Below are 21,648 nucleotides of genomic sequence, written 5' to 3'. Positions count from 1 at the left end.
TCACTGCTACCTCTGAATTAATATGGATTCCCCCCCCCCAAAGATTAAAACATAGCAGGGGCAGACTGTGACCTGATGGTCTCACTACAATTCTTTTAGTGAGCTTTACCACTATACAAGTGGTAGAATGTTTGAAGGAAGCCTTGTGGTCCAGTTTCTGAAACTGGAAAAATAAAAAAAGCATCTCCTAATTCCAGACTCCATTAAAAAAGAGGGGGAGAGTTTCTACAAATTTGCATGACTGCATACAAAGAGATACCAAGTAGAAGATTTTGTGCTAAGAGCAAATGTATCAAAATCTGAAACAGAGAACAAACATAAAAATCAAAGCATTTGTGTGTATATGGTGGGGGGGGGGGAGAGAGACGGGGGGGAGAGAGAAAGAGCACAATAATGGAAGGGAATGGAAAAATAAAAAGCATAAATAGCCATTGAAACCTTAATGCCATCCAAAAATAAATAAGTAGGTTTTAAGATTTTCAGCAATGGTATTTTTAAAGTCAGTGGATTAAAAGAACGACTAGGAGATGGGAAATTCTGCCAGACTGCCTTAGAGGCCTCATGCTCACCACTCAGCTGTTAAGCAAAATATTTTTTCATCTGTCAAATGCTGAAGGATATAGGTTAAATTTTTAAATGAAAAATGGTCTGAAGTATTCTATTTTCAATAAATGATCTAAACATAAAAGCTTTCCTTGTAAAATAATCTACAGTAGAATATTTGCAGCAAAAAATATCAGCATCTCAGATTGTATTAGCACATCATATCTGCAGCATGCTGTGCCACCATCAGGAAGAACCATGTTAAGAGGCTGAACTATGGTTCATAGGCCCTTGGGCCACTGGAGGCTGAGCACATCATGGAAGCCATGTTCCAAGTCTCCTGGGAGACTGTGTTGGCTGCACTTCTCATATAGTACACCCTGCCAACTGATCCACCAAATGGCACGAAGGCTGACTTGTCTGCTCTCTTGGCCAGCCCTGCACTGCTTGCAATTGCAGCCAGAAGCAAACTTGGACAACACTAGAGGAAAGCAGGGAGGAGGGCACAGAGTGTGGAGAATGAATTTGAAAAGTAGCTTTTTATTTTATTTTATTTTAAGAAAGAAATATCATTTTTAAACCCATTATTTTTTTTTTAAAAAATCACCTACAGACACACACACATACAATATTTATAGGTGTGGGTGTGAATATATCACACACATTTAAGTTTCATAAATACAGTACTTTAAAATGTATTAACACCACATCATGAGCCCCGGAAGTATTCGGTGTACATATATAAAAAATCTGCAATACAGTGCTGTAGATTAAAAGAGACCTATTCAAACCAAATTTGCAGCTACTGCAAATTTCCATAAAAATGTGATTTGTTATACAACTAGTTGAACTACAGATCAGCAATGCTGTTGCATTCTTACCTTATCTTTTGTTAACAAATGTTTTCTAGACAATTTAGATTGTTGATTATTCAGAGCAGTAACAGAAGAACAGTTGTATTCAACATCTGCTTCTTGGATATGTTTACCTCTGCTTGTCCTCCCAAAAGGAACAGGTTTTGAGATCTGGAAAATACACGTGGTTATTCAAGGTAAAACATACAATCTCCTATATAAAAAAATATCTTTCCCCCCTACCTTTTCCAAACAAGAAAGTGCTGGCTTATATCAATATGCACAGGGTAAATTAGACATTTGACACTTTAAAAAATATATATCTGGTTAGTTTACTGGTCAAGTCCTAATCATATTGTGTAAAATAATATTAATGTGTTTAAAAATTTAACTAGATTGTGTTAATAATTACAAAGACATGTATCTTCTAGAAAACTTCACAAAATTACTGCTCCCAGAAACTTGAGAGAGTAGCAAAGGTCAAGGCTTTCCTTTTAAAAATCAAATACAATGGGCTAAATCAGCCTTTTCCAAGCTCAGGTCCCTAGTTGTTGTTGGTATACAGCCCACATCAACCCCAACCATCAGTCATGTTTGAAGGGAATAATGAAGGTTGCATCTGGGCACCCAAGGCTACAGAAGGCTGGGCTAAGCCTTGAGCACTTGCAATCTATGCAGGGTTGCTCCTTCAGGAACTCCAGAAGCTGCCTTATACTCGGTCAGGCTACTGTTTCATCTTGCTAAGTACCCGGTAACTAGCAGTGACTTTCCAGTTTTCAAATGGGGTTTTCTCTGTAGATGTAGGGACTGAACCTGGAATCTTCTACATGCAAAGCACATGCTCTGCTAATAGAGCTGCAGCCCTTCTCCAAGAGCTATGGTCCTGCCTTCAAAATGTTCCGGCAACTGTAGCTAAGTGTCTATGAACAGCTGTAGAATTTCCAAACATAAATCAAGTAGTCCCTGAGCATTTTCAGAGCACGTTCATCTATTATAAATTCATTTGGGTATTTTATATCCTGCTTTTAGGATTAAAATTTCTCAAAGCCCTTTTTTGTTAAGTTCATGAAGAACTGACGTCTGTCTCACCATTAGGCTGACTACCTAGGATGGCTGCAGTGTGAGAGGTGTAAATCAGCAGTGACTTAGGAGGCTGTCTGAAGTAGAGGAGGAAGCGCAATAAACCAGGGTTAGGGAACTTGTGATGCCCCTCCCCCAGCTGTTGTTGGACTCCTAACTCCCATCGGCTTCGAGCAGCACGGCAAATGGTCAGAGAAGAGTTTGAGTCCAGCGACAGTTGGGATCTCCACCAGTTCTCCATCCCTGCAATATGTGAAGTCTAAGTGTTCCCTACAAAATGGTGGCATCATTGCTGAATTAAGGAGTGCATGCATTTGCACATACATACTCATTACATACAAGTGGTCAAACATGTAGTAAATTGACCAGCTTTCCAACTCCAGAACAAGTATAAAAAGTATAAAATTGCTTGAAAAAGAAGACACACACACAAAAAAACACAACCCACAAGTAAAAGATCCTGCAAGCTGAATGTAGAGATTTAGCCAACTCCACCTAGCTTTCTTCACTGCACCTTCCATAGTCATTACATGCTGGTTTCTCTGTTGAGAGATACTGTTTGCTAATCTATTTTACATAGCAGGGTCCTAGGGTTTTAAAGGTCCCCTCCACCTGCTTGACTGGCCATGTACCACATGCTTCAAGGCATATCCTTCCTTTTTTTTCTATTGGTGACCGGTTAAAGTAATACAGTACAGCTGAAAGTGTGTACTCACATATGCTTGTTTTAATAAATTTCAATTCACAGAAAAATGTGGTAGATTTGTACATGCATATCGGCTATCCAGTCCAAATCAGTAGCACTAGCCTAAGGAGATCATATGTTGCAGAAAAGCAAAAGAACTTCAACTCTACAGGTCATACTCAAACATCTGACAAGGCTGGGCCTGTACAGAATTCAAACTTCATTTATTTGCTCATTTCAAAGTCGTGAGGCGGCTTAGATAACCAGCTGGGGACTGCATCCATCAGAAATAGCTCTTTTCCCACAACAGTGATCCTTACCCATCTCCAATAATGCTACTTGTTAAAAATACCTGATTACCTGAAGAAGTTCACCCTTCATTGACCTGGCATGTGTAACAGAGACTTGGTTGGATGAAGCAGATGGGCCTGTCCTTGCCGCTGCTTGTCCACCAGGTTTCTCTTACGCACAGCAACCCAGGTCATGTGGGCGGGGAGGGGGGGTTGCAGTGATTTTTAGGAAGTCATTAGTTTGCACCAGGCGTCCTATTGGGAAGACCCAGTTTTCCGAGTGCATGTTCTGGAAGTTGGGCAATAGGGGCAGTACAGGATTCCTTTTGGTGTACCGACCTCCCCGCTGCACCAAGGATTCCCTGCCCGAGCTGCTTCAGGTCGTGGCGGATGTTCTCCTGGAGACACCTAGCTTGGTCGTCCTAGGGGATTTTAACATCCATGCCGACACGACCTTACAAGGGGCTGCTCGGGACTTCGTGGAAAGCATGGCCTCCATGGGGCTGTCCCTGAATAAGTCTGGCCCAACCCATAGTCGCGGACATGCCTTGGACCTGGTGTTTACCTCTATGGATGTTGGTGATCTGACACTAAGTAAAAGCGAAACGAAAGAAGTGCCATGGTCAGATCACTTCCTGGTGCAACTGGACTTCTCTGCGACCCATCCCCTCTGCAGGGAGGTGGGACCAATTTGGATGGTCCGCCCCCGCCACTTAATGGATCCAAATGGTTTCCAGAGAGTGGTAGGGGATGCTTTATCCCATGTTGATGGCCTTTCAGCCGATTCCCTGGTGGCCCGCTGGAATGTGGAGTTAACCAGGGCTATTGACTGTTTGGCTCCGAAGCGCCCTCTCCGATTGCATGGAGCCCGGACAGCCCCGTGGTTTTCCACGGATCTGAGGGCAATGAAACAATCGTTGAGACGGCTAGAGCGCCGGTGGCGGATAACTCATTCCGAATCTGACCGGACACAGGTTAGAGCTCAACGTCGAGCCTACCAAGTGGCGATAGCGACGGCGAAGAAGAATTTCTTCACCGCCTCTATTGCATCTGCAGAAAACAGCAGCAGGAGACTTTTTCAGGTGGTTCACAATTTAGTGGAACCACCTGCAACATCGGGGCCCAGTACGGGCCACATGTTCTCCTGCAATGATTTTGCAAAGTTTTTTGCAGATAAAATCGCTCAGATTCGGGAAGAAGTAGACTCCACTGTGGGAGCAGGGCCGGGGCGGGAGAGTGCTAGAGTTCTGTCTAGTCAAGTTGAGTGGGATCAATTCCAATCTGTTACCTCCGAGGATGTGGACAGGCTGCTTGGACGAGTGAAGCCAACCACCTGTCTCCTGGATCCTTGCCCATCCTGGCTTATAAAAGCTAGCCGGGAAGGACTGGGCGATGGGCTTCGTGGGGTGGTGAATGCTTCCCTCCGTGAGGGAGCCTTCCCAGACCCGCTGAAAGAGGCGGTTATTAAACCGCTTCTTAAAAAACCATCTTTAGATGCGGCCACGATGGCCAACTATCGCCCAGTTTCAAATCTTCCATTCTTGGGCAAGGTGATTGAGCGAGCGGTGGCCGAACAACTCCAGGCACGCCTGGAAGAAGCGGACCATTTGGATCCCTTCCAGTCGGGATTCAGGCCTCATCATGGGACTGAAACTGCCTTGGTCGCACTGGTTGATGATCTTCGGCGGGCTAGGGACAAAGGTGAGAGCTGTTTCCTAGTTCTGCTGGATCTCTCAGCGGCGTTTGATACCATTGACCATAACATCCTTCTGGACCGTCTTGAGGGGCTGGGAGCTAGGGGCACTGTCATACAGTGGTTCCGCTCCTTCCTCCTGGGCCGTGTTCAGAAAGTGGTGGTGGGGGATGAGTGTTCAGACCCCTGGGCTCTCACTTGTGGGGTGCCTCAGGGTTCTGTCCTCTCCCCCATGCTTTTCAACATTTACATGCAGCCGCTGGGAGAGATCATCAGGAGGTTTGGGCTGGGTGTTCATCAGTATGCGGATGATACCCAGCTCTACCTCTCCTTTAAATCAGAACCAGTGAAGGCGGTGGAGGTCCTGTGTGAGTGTCTGGAGGCGGTTGGAGGATGGATGGCGGCTAACAGATTGAGGTTGAATCCTGACAAGACAGAAGTGCTGTTTTTGGGGGACAGGAGGCGGGCAGGTGTGGAGAATTCCCTGGTCCTGAATGGGGTAACTGTGCCCCTGAAGGACCAGGTGCGCAGCCTGGGAGTCATTTTGGACTCACAGCTGTCCATGGAGGCACAGATCAAATCTGTGTCCAGGGCAGCTGTTTACCAGCTCCATCTGGTACGTAGGCTGAGACCCTATCTGCCTGTGGACTGTCTCGCCAGAGTGGTGCATGCTCTGGTTATCTCCCGCTTGGACTACTGCAATGCACTCTACGTGGGGCTACCTTTGAAGGTGACTCGGAAACTACAACTAATCCAGAATGCGGCAGCTAGACTGGTGACTGGGAGCGGCCGCCGAGACCATATAACACCGGTCTTGAAAGACCTACATTGGCTCCCAGTACGTTTCCGAGCACAATTCAAAGTGTTGGTGCTGACCTTTAAAGCCCTAAACGGCCTCGGTCCAGTATACCTGAAGGAGCGTCTCCACCTCCATCATTCTGCCCGGACGCTGAGGTCTAGCGCCGAGGGCCTTCTGGCGGTTCCCTCACTGCGAGAAGTAAAGCTACAGGGAACCAGGCAGAGGGCCTTCTCGGTAGTGGCGCCCGCCCTGTGGAACGCCCTTCCAGCAGATGTCAAAGCGATTAACAACTACCTGACATTCAGAAGACATCTTAAGGCAGCCCTGTTCAGGGAAGTTTTTAACGTGTGATATTTTATTGTATTTTTGCTTTCTATGGAAGCCGCCCAGAGTGGCTGGGGAGGCCCAGCCAGATGGGCGGGGTATAAATAATAAATTATTATTATTATTATTATTATTCATTGGTCAACATTGAATAATTTAGGTCATTTACTTTAAATATAACTGATGCGGCTGAGCAAATTCCTTCTCTCCCACCTGTCCACCCTTCAAATACCAAACACTGTGAGGGTGCTTATACTTTATGAGGAAAACACCTCTTTCCATAAGACACTTCAGTTACACTGCATGTTTTCACTGTGATAACAGATTCATAGCAGAGAAAATGCTAATAACTACTTGTAACACATCAAGTTAATGCTTATACTGCTCACCTTTTATATCTGACAAGATCAGTTGTGTGCTTCTGGTATAAAACTAGTATATCATACAGGCAAAGGGAAATGGCTAGATAATAAATGTGTTTGAATTTATTAATCTTGCATGAGTCCCAATTCAGGAAGAGCAATCCACACACATTAAAAAGGCTCCAGGCATGATTTAAAAAAAAAAAAAATCTGACAGTCACCCCTTTGGTCAGTGCAGATGGTCAAGTTCAGTTTTGCAGTGCCAATATCTAAGGTTGGGTATGGAGAGACTGAATCCTGGCAATCTAATGTTTTGGCTGCTCCAACACCCAGTCAGTGATCCGCAAACACAGCAGCATGATGCTAATGTAGCAATCGTAGCTATTTATTAAAGAAGTTGTTTCTTACCCTCTCTTCTATTATAGGAAGTGAAAGATCAATGAAAGGTTCCTTTACTGTGGAAATCTTAGAAGAAAGTAAAAAAAGAAATATATCAAAGTGGAGTATGCATCATTTCTGGTTTCCATCATGCATTAGAATCTATAAACAATAAACAAAATTATGTTGTGAACCACCCTGCGATCTTCAGATGAAGGGTGGTAAACAAATTTAATAAATAATAAAAAATTAATAATATCTGCCTAATTCAAAAATATTACACACATTAAGGTTTCTTTATGTAGTGAAGAACTTCACAATACTGTTTTAGAAATGAAGTGACTGTGATTTCATTTTGGTTGTGTTGTTGTTGTTGTTTTTTTAAAAAGCAAAACGGAAGTATGAACACTGTCAAAATCTAGAGATAGGCATAGATTTCATTCGCAACAGAACATTTTGTCTTTTAGAACTTAATTTCAATACTATCAGAACATTATTAGAGGCTAAATTTAGGCACAGAAATCTAAACATGTTTAGTTTTTTGCTGTTTTACACCGACTTTAACATGCTCCCCTTTCTCTTAACCACTAGCATCACTTTAGGCTTCAGCAACACAAGAACTCTGGCAATGGGCCTATACTAATAAGCAGAGACAGCAAAATGCCCCACTTAAGAGACTTCACTGGAAACCCACACATTTAAAGGTGGGTCATGTTTCTTTCAAAGTTGAACTTTGAGAGACACTGATGAAGTCTTTCCAGATACTAGGAGAGGGAGGGGGAAAGAAATATTTTTTCAAGTCCAGCTACAACTGTATCAATGTGGTGCCTGCCAGCAGGATTCTAGCCTTGTTTCCTATGGACAGGGACTCTCCATGTCCAAAAAAGCAAGCCAACGTTTGCAGTTCAGGGCACCGGTTTCCAGCGACTAGTCCCTGCCAATGCTGGCAAGAGAATACGAGTCGGAAACTTGTTTACCAGGGCTGTAGATAGCTCATGCCTGACACCAGCATGAGCAGGATTGCAAGGATGAGGCCACAATGATACAGAACAGTTAATCTTTCTGGCACCCCAATCCTAGCCATATGCATGGATCTAGCTGCTTGCAAAGGCTTTGGCTCAATGACATGTTTTCTGACATTTTGCTTATGAAGTATTCAACATGCATCACAATCGGTAATTTCCTGGTACAGCAAGTCTTAAGGATGTATTTCCCTTGGTGGTTTTTTCCAGGAGGTATCTTGGGAACAAATGGTTCACACAGTTGTTGCAAGATGGTAAATCCCACATTTAAGAACAATTTGCCCCCCAGGGACATTCTGATCTACATTGTGAGGAACACTGCCCTCTTTCAAACAGACAGTACAGAAGTTAATCAAAAAACACAGTACATTCACATCATTAAGTGATCTTTTACTTTAACAAATCAAATTCCAGAATACCTACATTTTCACATTCCTCACACATGATAGTGCTAGTCAATTCACCAACAAAGATCCTATCTATGAAGTTCATCTTCACACCCTCTCTTCCATATGCTGCAAAAACATTACCCTTTTTTAAAGGAGGAAACACATACATCCATTCTAAAAACAATTCATTCTAGGATTTTCTTCTGAAAACAATTAGTGCATTGTAAGTAAACATCTGCAATACTATCAACACAGAAACGTTTCCATTCAGCAGTACTTAATACAGTTTTTGAGAGTGATAAAACATTTAGTTTTGATTTCTGTTTCAGATAGGTAACAGCATGTATTTCAAAATGAGGGATTAAAATGCAAAATATGACTATACCTATCCATATACCAGTACTCTTACATAGTGAACATTTTATTATGCTATACAAAGCATCAACAGCACTTCAGAGTGATCCCACTATGTTTTTCCTCCTTGAGTAGTCTGCCTTAAGTATTAAAGAACTAACATTTAAGGCAGACTCCTTTGCAGGGCAGGGAGAGGAACTTTTGGTTTTCGTATTCAAAACAAGACTCCATAGTAACTTGTAATAAGATATCAAAAACAAATACTTTAACATAAATCATAATGCTTGTGTTTTAAATTCATAGCTAAAAATATATTCCGACTCATGTTTTTTGTATGTGTGCTTTGATATTTTGACTTATGCAGCTGTTAAGGCAGTCCTGCTGGTTTTGCCTGAACTTGCTTCCCAGTAAATGTGGAATGTGACCGTATAAGGTTACAGCCTTATATCTCTGTCTTACAGGGTAATTTATGGACAGCTTAATGCCACAGTTTCTAAGTGGTGATTTGCCTTGAACTAGACTTCACAGACTCATCCTCCAAGGGCTGAGAAAAAGGGGAGGGTGTTATCCATTCCTTACTCCTCTAGCCTTCCCCAAATTGAATCGTCAACTTAATTAGAATATGTATACTTGAGCAGAGGGCAGCAAGCAGGACTTCCTGACCCACTTAAAATTCTAACTTCTCCATATAGATTTTATACAGAGGGCTAAAGACGGAAGACAACCTAGCTATGTGAATCATAGATATGTGAATCATAGCTAGATCAGAGAATCACGTTACAAGTGTAGAACAAAATGATCAATGGGAGTGTTTTGCATGTGCACTAGATGGCACCAGAATAATAGGCACAAGCCCTGAAAAAGCCACACGGAACCTCCAGTGTGAGTCATCTGAATGAAATTACATATTCATGAATACAATATTTCATAGTCAATTCATCTGCAAAAGGAAACTCAAACCAGACTCTGTGCAAGTTAACACAATGGCACATTTGCTAAATACCTTTGACTTTCCTTTTTGTCTCTTCGTCTGCAGTTTTAGTAGTTGGATTATTGAATGCTTTTAAGATTGCAGCTTGTATGCGCTGTAAGAAACATTCAGCACATATTTTATTTGTGAAAAGTTCAGACTTGCAAGTATATATAAGTGAAAAATATTAAACGGAACAAACAACAACAAATAAGAAGAACACTTGACATTACTGTCAAAAATACGTAGCCTCTTACACTTTATACATTGTCAGTAAATTTGAAATTTAAATTGTTAATATTAAAGGTTTCCTTCAGCTGCCCCACTTCAAAGATAACTATGTTTCTTCAGGCAAGTAGCAAACTGATTACAAAACTGTAGAATGATTATCTTTTTCTCTCCCTAAAAAAGCCATGGGAGAAACCCTGAAATGCCACGTAGAAGACAACAAAATTGCCACCCTAATTTAATTGTTTTAATGGAAAAATGCAGCTGTATTTACTGAGCCAGCTTTCTAACATAAAGGACAATGACAAAAGTAATTAAAGTCAACCCCGTATCTTGGTGATGGGGTATTTGTTACAGGGCTCAGAACCTGTGGCTCACCAGATGTTGTTGACCTACAACTCCCATCGTTCTTGACCACTGGCCATGCTGGCTGGTAGCAAAGGGAGTTGTAGTTCAGCAGCAGCAGCTGGAGAGCTACCAGTTCCCTGCACCTGACATAAAATCTATAAAAACAACACTGGTATGGTATAATGGCTAAGAGTGTGAACCGAAGTGCCCAGTTTGCTTTTGCCTCAATGTATATGAATATATTTAACATGTTTCAGCTTTCTCTCTCTATAAACAACAGAAGCAAAGAGACAAGGCAATCAGAATTGGGCCTGTGTTGCATGCAGGACAGAGATTAGCTCTTTTCCCCACTGTGGTTCAGATTGAAATAAAATACACAGACACACACTGAACTCTTGTAAACCCTGCCAGGGAAGATTCCATCAGAGTCAATGGAAACTTTATTGCTAGGACTTATAATGACTTCAGGGGGATACAATTTCCACTGGGACTACTGGGGAGGGAGTAGAAAGGTTAACTCCTTCTCCCCATACATCATGGTTCCAATCCTTAGGGATGCCCCCCTAGCACAATTAACAATTGTGTTAGGGAGAGTGAGGCCACACACACTACTGAACTTCTGAAAATAGAAAATGTTAAGTATTAAATAAAGCCGTAATGTTTGGGGGTGGATTATAGCCAAAACATATATGAACATGGCATTCAATGAAAATCTAATTATATAATCCACATGTAGCCAAACATTTAAGTACCTTAAGTATCTTCCAACTAAGTCATGTTTTACTATGCAATTCTAGATATGGGCCTTTCTAAACCCACATGTGCTGATAAGATGTGTCAGTGTCAACATCAGAAAAGAAGAGGGGGAAAATACAACTGTATTTCTAACTTAGAAATGATGTACTAAGTACCATGATAAATGTATTTTGAAATATTAACTACATCACTAGTGCACCAAGTAACAGCTTCTACTTCACGAGTATCTGACCTGGCTAGTGTATTAACTCCCAGTGCCTCAAGCTCTTTGTTCATCTTAAATCCAACAATATACTAAAGAGGGCTAATCAATAAATAACTCAGCAAGTTGGATACCATAAATGGGTTTAAGGCCATAAGCTACTCCCTTTTTGTTGGGATGAGTGCGTTGAACCATTTATTTAGGTCAAAAAAAACATAGTCTTTGAAGGGTTTGGGTGCAGCTAACAATGGCATCAGACATTAATCAATTAGCAGCAGGGTTCAAATACTTCAAGCCCTGGTGTGAAGCATTTCCAGTGCACAATGTTGGAAAAATCAGACAACGTGCAATTTTGACTGTGGTATTGACTATTTCCATTTGCTGTGCCGTTTTCAAAAAAGGCTCACTTATACATTAATGTAATTTAGAAGGATGCAAATACAAAGAATAAGGGAATAAGGAAGCATTCAGAGTCCACAAATGAGATTATCAGCATGAATGAAAATTTGAAAGCACTTTAACAGGAAATAAAATGCAGGATCGACAAGCGATAGAGACTCCCTGCACTAAAAAAAAAAGTTGTCATAAATTTTAGTTTAAAATAGTCTTTATATTATTGTATTTTAAAGGATCAGAAGATTTTTTATTTTAAAAAATAAAGATCATATTTTTTAAAATTATATTTTAATTTATGCAGAATAGATGGTTCAGAAATACAAGTTTATTATGGGGAAAGTGAAAAACATGGCTATTTGGCATTTTAGCAAGACTGGTCTAAACTTTTACACTCAGAGTAAATACATTTAAGAGCAGCGTGAAAAACAGGAAGTTTTAAAGGATTCTGGTGGCAGACAGATTGCTCTAGGCTTCTCTTCAAATAAAAAACAAAACACATGGTAGTGACACTCTCTAACAATAGCACGATTAACAGCTGTGGGGTTCCCATGACAGACAATGTTGCTCATGTTTTGTTTCAGACTGGCACAACTGTCACGGCTCACAAGATTGACCAGATCTACAAATCTGACATTTTCAGTTTGTCACACATCTATAAAATCGAAAAGGGGAAAGGGGGGGAAATCCCAAGAGCTTTTACTAGTAATGTCCCTTGCTGTGATGCCTGAGGTGATAAATTCCCAGTTCATACTATTCCACCATTATGGCAAAACGTGGGTTTAATTGTTATCAGGGGTGGGATCAAGCTTTGTTTGTCCGTAAGTGGAAATGGGACTAGGAAACAACTTCTACGCAGCTTTTCTTTTTCTGGTTTAAGTAAGACTAGAATGCATAATTATTGGCAAGGTAATGAAATAAACAAATAACTTTTAAGGCCCAGCAAAGGGTGTGTGCTAATTTTGGTTTATTTATTCTAACATAGTATTGGCCAACATTCTATTATAGGCAAGCGTTTTCTTGCTATAAAATTTTGCACAAAGCGATCAAGTGTTTCAAGCTATCAGTTGTGAAAATTAATATCTAATTAATACCTAAACAGAAAAAAATTCCCCCATTTCTACCTTTGGTTCTAAAGCATCAGCATGTCTGAAGTGCTCACGCAACAATCTCAATATTTCCCCTCTATGTTTAACCTATAACTTTATTAGCTAATTAAGCATTAGGGATACTTCTAATAGTGTACATGCAAAACCAAAGCATATTGTAAGCAACCTTGTCCACCATACACGAAGAGCATTTCAATAAAAGCAAAACATGTTGTGTGATGATGACATGAATACAACTAAATAGGAATAAAAAGGAACAAAAACAGACACATATTTGCTACTATTGCACAGATGTGTTAACTTTGCTGGGCCTGGAGTCCAGGGGTCCTCTCCATGCAGTAATATCTTTAATATAGACTCATAGAATTGCAGAGATGGAGGGGACCGCACGGATCATCTCATTCAACACCCTGCAATGCAGGAATCTTTTGCCCAACGTGGGGCTTGAACCCAGATTAAGAGTCTATTCTGCTTGTCTCAACTACCACATCAGAGCACCAAAAAATAGTTGAAATGTAAATTTAAGTCTACTGCCTACTTATTCATTTACAAACATATCACCTTTGTCTCTTCTATTCTCATTGCATCTAGCAAATAGTGGAGAACTTCTTGGCTGTCCTGCTGTTGAAATCCCTTAAAGCGAGGAGCCCTGCAAAACGGGAGAGAAGAAATGAGTACGTCTCTAGCAGATGAGTTTTCAGATTCAATAATAAAATCATACGTTTTCTAAATAAGGTAATTTATATACAAATGTGTGTTTGCTAAGGAATCAAAAGAAAACCATGGCCAAAAAGAGAAAACCACAGCAAGAAACAGGAATATATAAAGGTGAAAGGGAGGTGGAAAGCATATAAGCTTCAATATGAGACATAGCTGAGAGGCATCAAAACTCAAAACTGTAGGGGCAACGCTTGAGAAAAGAAACAAACTTATCACAGTGGTGTCAAGTTTCTCCTACACAAGTGAATGGCTGCCATTTGCTCCTATGACAAAAAATAAATGCTGGAATCGTGGCCAAAACCACCAACCCACCACCTCTGAGAACAAATGGCTGATCTTAAATCTGCAGAGATGTTCACAAATTTATCCAGGCAGCCAATTTTCAGAAGGACAGTCCACAGGGCATTACGAAAATGCTGGAAATTTACAGACCTTCACTCTGAACACATAATGACATGGTTTTTTTTAGTTCCAGTAAAAAATATTTTAAGGTACTTGAGTTTTGGTATATTGAGGGTTATACAGCACCTATTATAAAGTATATGAAGGCTAATCTTAAAAGTCCTACAATATGTAGAAGAGCAGGTAGCTTGCTTCTTTGTTGAAAAGAGCAGCAGAGTATTGTCACATTAGTGCAGCAAACAGGGGGCATTTCATTAGCAAAGAAAAGGAGTGCACGCTACCAGCTGTCTTAGATGCACAATGCCAGGTGCTTAATGAAAATTAAGAATAAGTTTTAGCTCACCATTACCAGCATTGTTCCTATAAAAATATTCAACTTTCCATAAAAAGACTGTGGCCCTGTTCACACATAATAGTAAAATATAGTTAATGGTTTATAATAATCACACCTGAGTGGTCTCTTTCATTCTTCCCTGCTTGCGCTAGGGAGAAGCCATGCAAAGCCAGGCTTTCCTGGTAATCAAACTGGATGTACTGATCATAGTTTGCTAAAACAAACCATGATCCCTGGTTCAGACATAACACAAAGGGAGGGATCAAACTCCCCACTGCCTGCTCCCCCCTCCCCCCCAGCAAATATACAGAGTAGTGAAAGAGTCCTCTTAGGTGCATTCACAATAAATTGTTAACTGTGGTCTGTCCAAGCAAGACTGCAGAATGCAAATGTGATAGAGACATGTATCAGGCTTATAAATAGTGATTAGCCATGGCAAGTATGTACTGTATTGTCTCAAGGTGAAGAGGCCAGAAAGCATTACAGAAGTTTGATCTTTATTTATTTTAGACCTAAACACAGATCAGCTACAGCCTTTGGTGGACTGATTTCTTAAACTGAAATATTATATTCAGAGACTGGTCAGTTTTAAAACAAACAGTAATTCTTACTGCAGAATACTATACATTCTTATCTAAGCTGCCACTGAAAGGCACTATCTCATGGGAAACTGAAACTTGTTTGTAAATACCAGTAAATGTCAAAGCCATTACTTATTTGCGTAGAGAAGTGGAATGGGACACATGCACAACGCCTGTCCACTCCTCTTGATATACAATCCAGAGTATAATTGACAGAACACAGCTTATGGTGATATTTAATAAAACTTGAAGTTATGGGGAAAGAAAGAATTTCCTGCTTTGGCCTGTTCCACCTTTTAATAAAATTAGAAGAACTGATTCCAATTTTTGTTTTAGCCTAAGGAGAGATGTTCTGAACAGTAGGAGCAGCAGAAGAATTTTCAGTGTATGTCAGCAACTTGTCCTGTATACAGTAATTTCATTTGTCATTTGCCCAACCAAGGCCTTTTTCGTCAAGGTCTTATACAATTGTACCAGTTAGTGAATACAAGAAGAAAAATGTTAGAGCTAGCCCAAAATTTCTGATAAAGTATTTCTTTCTGAAATTTTCCCTTTTTCTCACCTACAGTTGAAAAAGAGGACACCTTGCAGAACATTTTCTGAATCTTCTCTGCCATTTATTGTGACACAAGCCATCAACACACTTTCTACTGGAACTACTTACATTTTCCTCTAAAAAACCTCAGTTTTACTCTCCCCCCCACCCCACCCCCGGCCATTTTATTCACAACAAATACTTGTGAAGTAGGCTAGGACAGGCTAAGAGATGAAGGCTGGCCCAAAGTCACACACTATAAAGGTGTAATCAACACACTTTTCAATATAAAATGACTAAAGTACAGCAGTTTAAAAATAAGACATTTCGTGGTTAAGACAGTTGCTTAAGGCCTATAAGTAATAAATATTAACGTCTGTTAACATACAATACTGCACTAAAATTCTTAGTGAGAAATGGAAAGATTTCTACAGGAAACCTTTGTCAAAAAAGCTAAAGAAAGAAGAGTGGGGGAGAATGTGTAGGAAAGGGGAAACAGAAAAGCTCTAATCAGCATTGATATGTTCAGATTTGACAACTAAAAGATGTGCATTCTTGTCTCCTTGAAAATATGCTCCAAGCAAGATCCTTGGCAAAAGTGGAGGACTCTGAGATGGTTGGTTGAACTGACCGTTCACAGATGTGCTAACATATGGAAGCCAGTGTCAATGCGCTACAACCTGTTGTACAGTGTCAGCAGTATAAATGACAGAACAGGTTGAATTCCTGTTAATGGCCATAAGTAGTGAAGGACAACTGTGACAGCTATGTCATGGCAACTCAAGTCTACCATCTCAAAGCTCAACATGGTACAAAACAGAACTGTTTTGAATAACACCTAAATATTTAGCCAATACTTAGATATAGCATCTATTCATTTTAAGTGAAGGAGAATTTATTTTAGGTAAAACTTTCATGATTCAATTGTCAGTACATTTAAACCAAATATGCACTGTTAATTATCAACTCCAAGGAAAAAATTAAATGTCAAGACTGCCACCCTGGATTCCTTCAGGGAGGAAGAGCAGGATATAAACTAAACAAACATTTCACTGCATCAACCAAGCATCATCATGGTAGCCATAGAAACAGGTAAACAGAAAAAGAACCAGAATACTCTGATCTGCAAAACAAGAAACAATGTTTTTCTTCATCAAACAAATAGCTTGAAAACTTAATGGTGTAACTTAAGAATGGGTGGGAAAGTTTTGATAAACATTTTTATGGACAATAATAAATATATTGTAGCAATATCTATATCAAAGGTTTATCACAAGAAACCAGTATGTCACAAGAAATACAGTATGTCACCAGTATGCCAGGTTCGAGTTAGTAGTGAATTTTAAAAGCTTAGAATTTAAAAATATTTAAAGTCATAACAATCTTAGATTACTTTTTGACCCTCACTTGCAGAGCCCCTTTCAAAGTGCTCCGCGAGACAGCACTTCGAAATGGGCTTAGTGAGACCCAAAAATAAGCCCCTTCCAAAGTGCTTTGCATAGGGCAAGGAGCCTCTGGCCCTTGGACTTAATCAGGTCTGCCAGTGGTCCATGAGGCTATTTCAGACAAGCCACAACCACATGGAGAAGGTAGAAGACCAATTCAGCCAAAAAAGGGTTTGCAAGCACTGCCAATGCTTAGCAAGACTCCTGTTTGAAAGGTGCTGTGCAAGTGCAGGGAAAAAAGGCACCTGATGTCATTGTGATATTAAGTAACTGACTTTAAAACTTGGCCCCAGGAGAGCCAAGGGAGATAACGATCCACCATACCCCCAAGATTGGACAGTAGGTACCACTAATCAGCTGTTCAGAAGAGCCAGCAAACTCTCTTTTGACTGAGCCAGATTTTTACCTGCCACACATGTGATGTCATATATGATGTACGGTGTAGGGAAGATGAGTGTGGCTTGGATGAAGTGGCCTTGTGGACCAAACAGGGAGGCCTGGCAGACCTAATCAGACCCACGGGTCAAAGGTTTCCTACCCCAAATTTATGGGTTTTATAAAAGGTGCATCTAACGGTGGAATTCCAGAATGTTTGCTCAAAAGGCTCACTGAATTCAGCAGAGCTTGCTTCACAGTTCTTAAGCCACAGATTTAAGGCTGCAATCCTAAATGTTTGTAACTAGGAAGTAAGCGCCATTTAAAACAGTGGCACCTATTTCAAAGTAAACATAGTGGAGAATCTCAGGCCCAAGAGCTAAATGAAACTCTTCAGATCTCTATTTACCTCTCAGTACAGGTGGCGCTGTGGGTTAAAGCCTCAGTGCCTAGGACTTGCCGATCGAAAGGTCGGCGGTTCGAATCCCTGCGGCGGGGTGCGCTCCCGCTGCTCGGTCCCAGCGCCTGCCAACCTAGCAGTTCGAAAGCACCTCCGGGTACAAGTAGATAAATAGGGACCGCTTACCAGCGGGAAGGTAAACGGCATTTCCGTGTGCGGCTCTGGCTCGCCAGAGCAGCGATGTCACGCTGGCCACGTGACCCGGAAGTGTCTCCGGACAGCGCTGGCCCCTGGCCTCTTAAGTGAGATGGGCGCACAACCCCAGAGTCTGTCAAGACTGGCCCGTACGGGCAGGGGTACCTTTACCTTTACCTTTTACTCTCCCTAAGCCACACCTCTCTCTGGCCCTGTTCCCATGCCTTTCCTGAGTGCTTTTGCCTGGCTGAAATATGTGTCCTAAAAGTGTGATAATTATTACCTTGCTTGGGGATAAGTGTGTGTATGTTTGTGTGTGCATGAACACAGATCCCTCCGTTGCTCTGCCCACATACATAGTTCTACCCACTTGACCTGTGGAACCACCCACCACTAGAATGCAGTCCATAGAAGGTTCTTTGTGAAGGAACATGGCCTTGAGGCTGAAAATTGTATATATGATTTACAGATGTATAGGATTGTGTAGCTGATGCCTTAAAAAATATCTAGAGCAAAAAGAAGTGACACATATACTAAGTGGTGGTGTTTTTCAATCTGAACCATCTGTGGTTATCCAGAAAAAGAACCAAGATGAGACAAGTTCCTCTTTTGCCTACTATGTGACCTCCTTTTCTTACAAACTACTGGATTTTCTAAGCTCCAAATTACAAGACACCATAGTTATCACTGCATTATTGCTAATAAAGAAAACGTTACCCAGCAATGCTAAAGCACAAGTTTGGATTTTTAAAAAACACCAATAACTGCATTTTTTGAGCACACCAAGCAGAAACAAAGCTCCACTTTCCAATTCAGCTGAAAATCTACTCAATAGCAAGGAGTACTGCCATAATACCTGGCTTCACAATTTCTTCCACTGATAAAATTACTCAGCCGTAACAAAAGAATTATTTATGTCCTCTTAGTACATAAATGTTGTGTGAGCCACTAAGTCTCTAGATAAGTCAAAAGTCTGCATCCCTAATATTCAGAATAGTGGAAAACAAACAGAAGGGCCCTGTAGCTATGCACACAATCTGTCTTAGCAAAACGTCTGACAGCTGCAACACTAACAAAATTAACAGTGGATGAATTAGTACCAGACGCAGAACAGTTGCTATAGAAAGAATCATCAATTTCTTTCTTTTTTCCTCAATAACCTAACAGTTAAGAGGGAAAAACTCATATAAAAATCACTGCCGTTTTATTTCAACATCATACGCCATAATAAATTTCTACTGATTTAAATAAAAAGGATTATGTTAGGCAAAGCATTTCAAATTTAACGTGTGGATGCCATGCATGTGAAACATGCTACCAACGTGAAGTTGCTCTTACTTTTGACAGAGCTGGCTGAAAAGAACTTTGGGAGAAAGAGGCCCTTTTCCAGTTTCTTTCATGCTGTGAAGGAACAGGAACATAGCTGAAGTCAGTGGCCCAGGACTTGAAAGGTTCACTACCAAAGGTTCCTTTAGGATCAAAATAAATACCAGACGTTAATTCACAGTAATTCCTCTTAATTTATAAATGTATACTACACAGTTGATGAAACAGCTAATTTAAATTAGGAAAAGGGGGGAACCCGAAACCTCTCAAGGTTAGGACTTCATGTGTAAAGAAAAACAATTTGTAGAATCCTGTATTTAAAATATAGCATTTTGCTTGAGGACAGTCTACTTGGTGAGCATTTTGAACAAAGAACAAAGGAAGATTTAACATGCCTTGCCATGTATCAACATAAGGAAGTGCAATATATAGACTAAAACACATTTTACAAGGATAATTTTTTAAAAAAGTCAAGTGTGATTTTTAATTTTGTTTTAGAGATGAGCATGAAAAAGACATATGTGGGTTGAAATGTTATTTGGAGACAAAATTGGACATCAGTTTCTCCTTAAAACAGTGGTTTTCAACCATTGTGCCGTGGCACCCTAGGGTGCCCTGAAGGATGGTCAGGGGTGCCGCAGGCAACACTGGCCTCTGTCCCTCTTTGCTTTTGATGCCCTCTCGCGCCTCTGCCTCCTAAAGGCTTGCACAGCTGTCTGTTGCAGCAGTCCTGGCTACAAGTGCCCCAGGTGAATAGCGCCTCTGGGGCTGGCCAGGGGGTGCTGGTTGCCAGGGGCTGCAAGGAGGAGCCCAGTCAGCCGGCCCTTGCTGTTGGGAATGGGGAAGTGGGAGGCCGGGCAGGCAAGCAGGCACTGCACTGACCTTTCTTGTGCTTGCTGTGTGCAAAGCCTGCCTGGGAGCTGAGTGCCCAGCGCTGAAGTGGAGCCTTTACACCCGGCAGCACCCGCTGCTGCCTCCCAAGGTAAGGTGCTGGCCTCACATTCTTCACCTTTGGCTAGCCTCCATTGGGCCACTAAGGCTGGAGGCGTCCTCTTCCCAAGCCACTGTGGGGCAGTGTGAGGAGGCACCTCTCTTTGGGACGTGGGGGGGGCAGCTCAGAGAGCAGGGTGGCAGAGGAGTGGGGAGAGGAGAGGAGGTTTGAAAAAGGCTGCCAGCTATGCATACAAGGGGTGACATAACTGGGCTCTTGAGCCCCACAGGGGCTCCACATTAAGAATGTAGTTGGTCAAGGGAGCCTTGGACACAAAAAGATTGAAAACCTCTGCTTTAAGAAATAAGAACACTGCTGAATCTCAAGGTCCATCTAGTCTCACATCCTGTTCCAACAGTGACCAGACGACTACAGGAAGCTGGAAAGCAAAACTCAAGTCACACTTCTCTTTTAATTTAGCAGAACATCACCCCAGTCACTAATTTTATAGAACAATATGTCTAAAAACTAAAGTAGAGGCATATTTATTCATGATCACTGAATAAATATTAAATTGGTCAAGAATATATTCACCACTATCATTTTTCAATGTCCAGTCAATGCCATTCCCAAAGGAGGGTCCTCTGAATATTTCACACAAAGCATTTCTCACTAAATGCTTACCAGTTGAGATGCAGGACTCTGACCAATTTTAAGCTTTGTCCCCTTTTCTTTAACTTCACACATTAGTTCATTTAACAAGTGTGTCTGTGCCATGTTCTAAAGGAAAAAGGAAGGAAAAGGTTATAGATGACATTTAATTGTTAACTGGACTACTCTAACAAATTATTATTGAAAGTGAATTTATACTGTGGCAAGCATAATTCTCCTTAATGGCAGTAGTATAATCACAATCCAAAGAGCTCCTTTAGAACATATGTCCAGCGAGGCTTCTGACCATTTCTTTAATGTGCAGCTGCCTATGCCACATCAAAAACTGCTTTCGAAATTCCCTCAAGTTTCAAATTCTGCAAACTGCCATTTTAAAAATAGGTAAAGGTAAAGGTACCCCTGCCCATACGGGCCAGTCTTGACAGACTCTGGGGTTGTGCGCCCATCTCACTTAAGAGGCCAGGGGCCAGCGCTGTCCGGAGACACTTCCGGGTCACGTGGCCAGCGTGACATCGCTGCTCTGGCGAGCCAGAGCCGCACACGGAAACGCCGTTTACCTTCCCGCTGGTAAGCGGTCCCTATTTATCTACTTGCACCCGGAGGTGCTTTCGAACTGCTAGGTTGGCAGGCACTGGGACCGAGCAGCGGGAGCGCACCCCGCCGCAGGGATTCGAACCGCCGACCTTTCGATCGGCAAGTCCTAGGCGCTGAGGCTTTAACCCACAGCGCCACCTGCGTCCCTGCAGGTGTATTTTAAAAATACATACTTCAAATTCTAACTGGTCACACAGTTTGCAGCAACAAAACTGCTTCTACACTAGCTGCTCAGTTCAAAATTATCATAGTTTTTTCACTCAACAAATAGATCAGCTAGATGACATCTTTAGATCAACGTTTCTCCTTATTTTTCCTCTGTTCCATTTAGGAGCTCATTTATGTTGACTTTTTTAAAA

At 41.4% G+C, this 21,648-nt stretch overlaps 1 protein-coding gene across 4 annotated transcripts in view; it reads right to left on the bottom strand.

Annotated features, from left to right (window-relative positions):
* The window catches only part of USP45 (ubiquitin specific peptidase 45), a 65,898-nt gene that overhangs the window by 16,291 nt on the left and 27,959 nt on the right, over positions 1–21,648 (bottom strand). For all 4 annotated transcript variants that reach the window (XM_079971120.1, XM_079971117.1, XM_079971118.1 and 1 more), the window contains exons 7-13: positions 20,708–20,803; positions 19,105–19,235; positions 13,341–13,428; positions 9,777–9,858; positions 8,454–8,545; positions 7,039–7,095; positions 1,425–1,568 (exon numbers count right to left, since the gene is read on the bottom strand). In XM_079971120.1, coding sequence (XP_079827246.1) covers positions 1,425–1,568; positions 7,039–7,095; positions 8,454–8,545; positions 9,777–9,858; positions 13,341–13,428; positions 19,105–19,235; positions 20,708–20,803 — 690 coding nt within the window. The remainder of the gene's footprint in view (positions 1–1,424; positions 1,569–7,038; positions 7,096–8,453; positions 8,546–9,776; positions 9,859–13,340; positions 13,429–19,104; positions 19,236–20,707; positions 20,804–21,648) is intronic.

The sequence above is a fragment of the Podarcis cretensis genome, assembly GCF_951804945.1.
Source record: "Podarcis cretensis genome assembly, chromosome: 3".
NCBI lineage: Eukaryota > Metazoa > Chordata > Lepidosauria > Squamata > Lacertidae > Podarcis > Podarcis cretensis.
The sequence above is the reverse complement of the archived record's forward strand: the minus strand, read 5'-3'. Positions and strand labels throughout refer to the sequence as shown.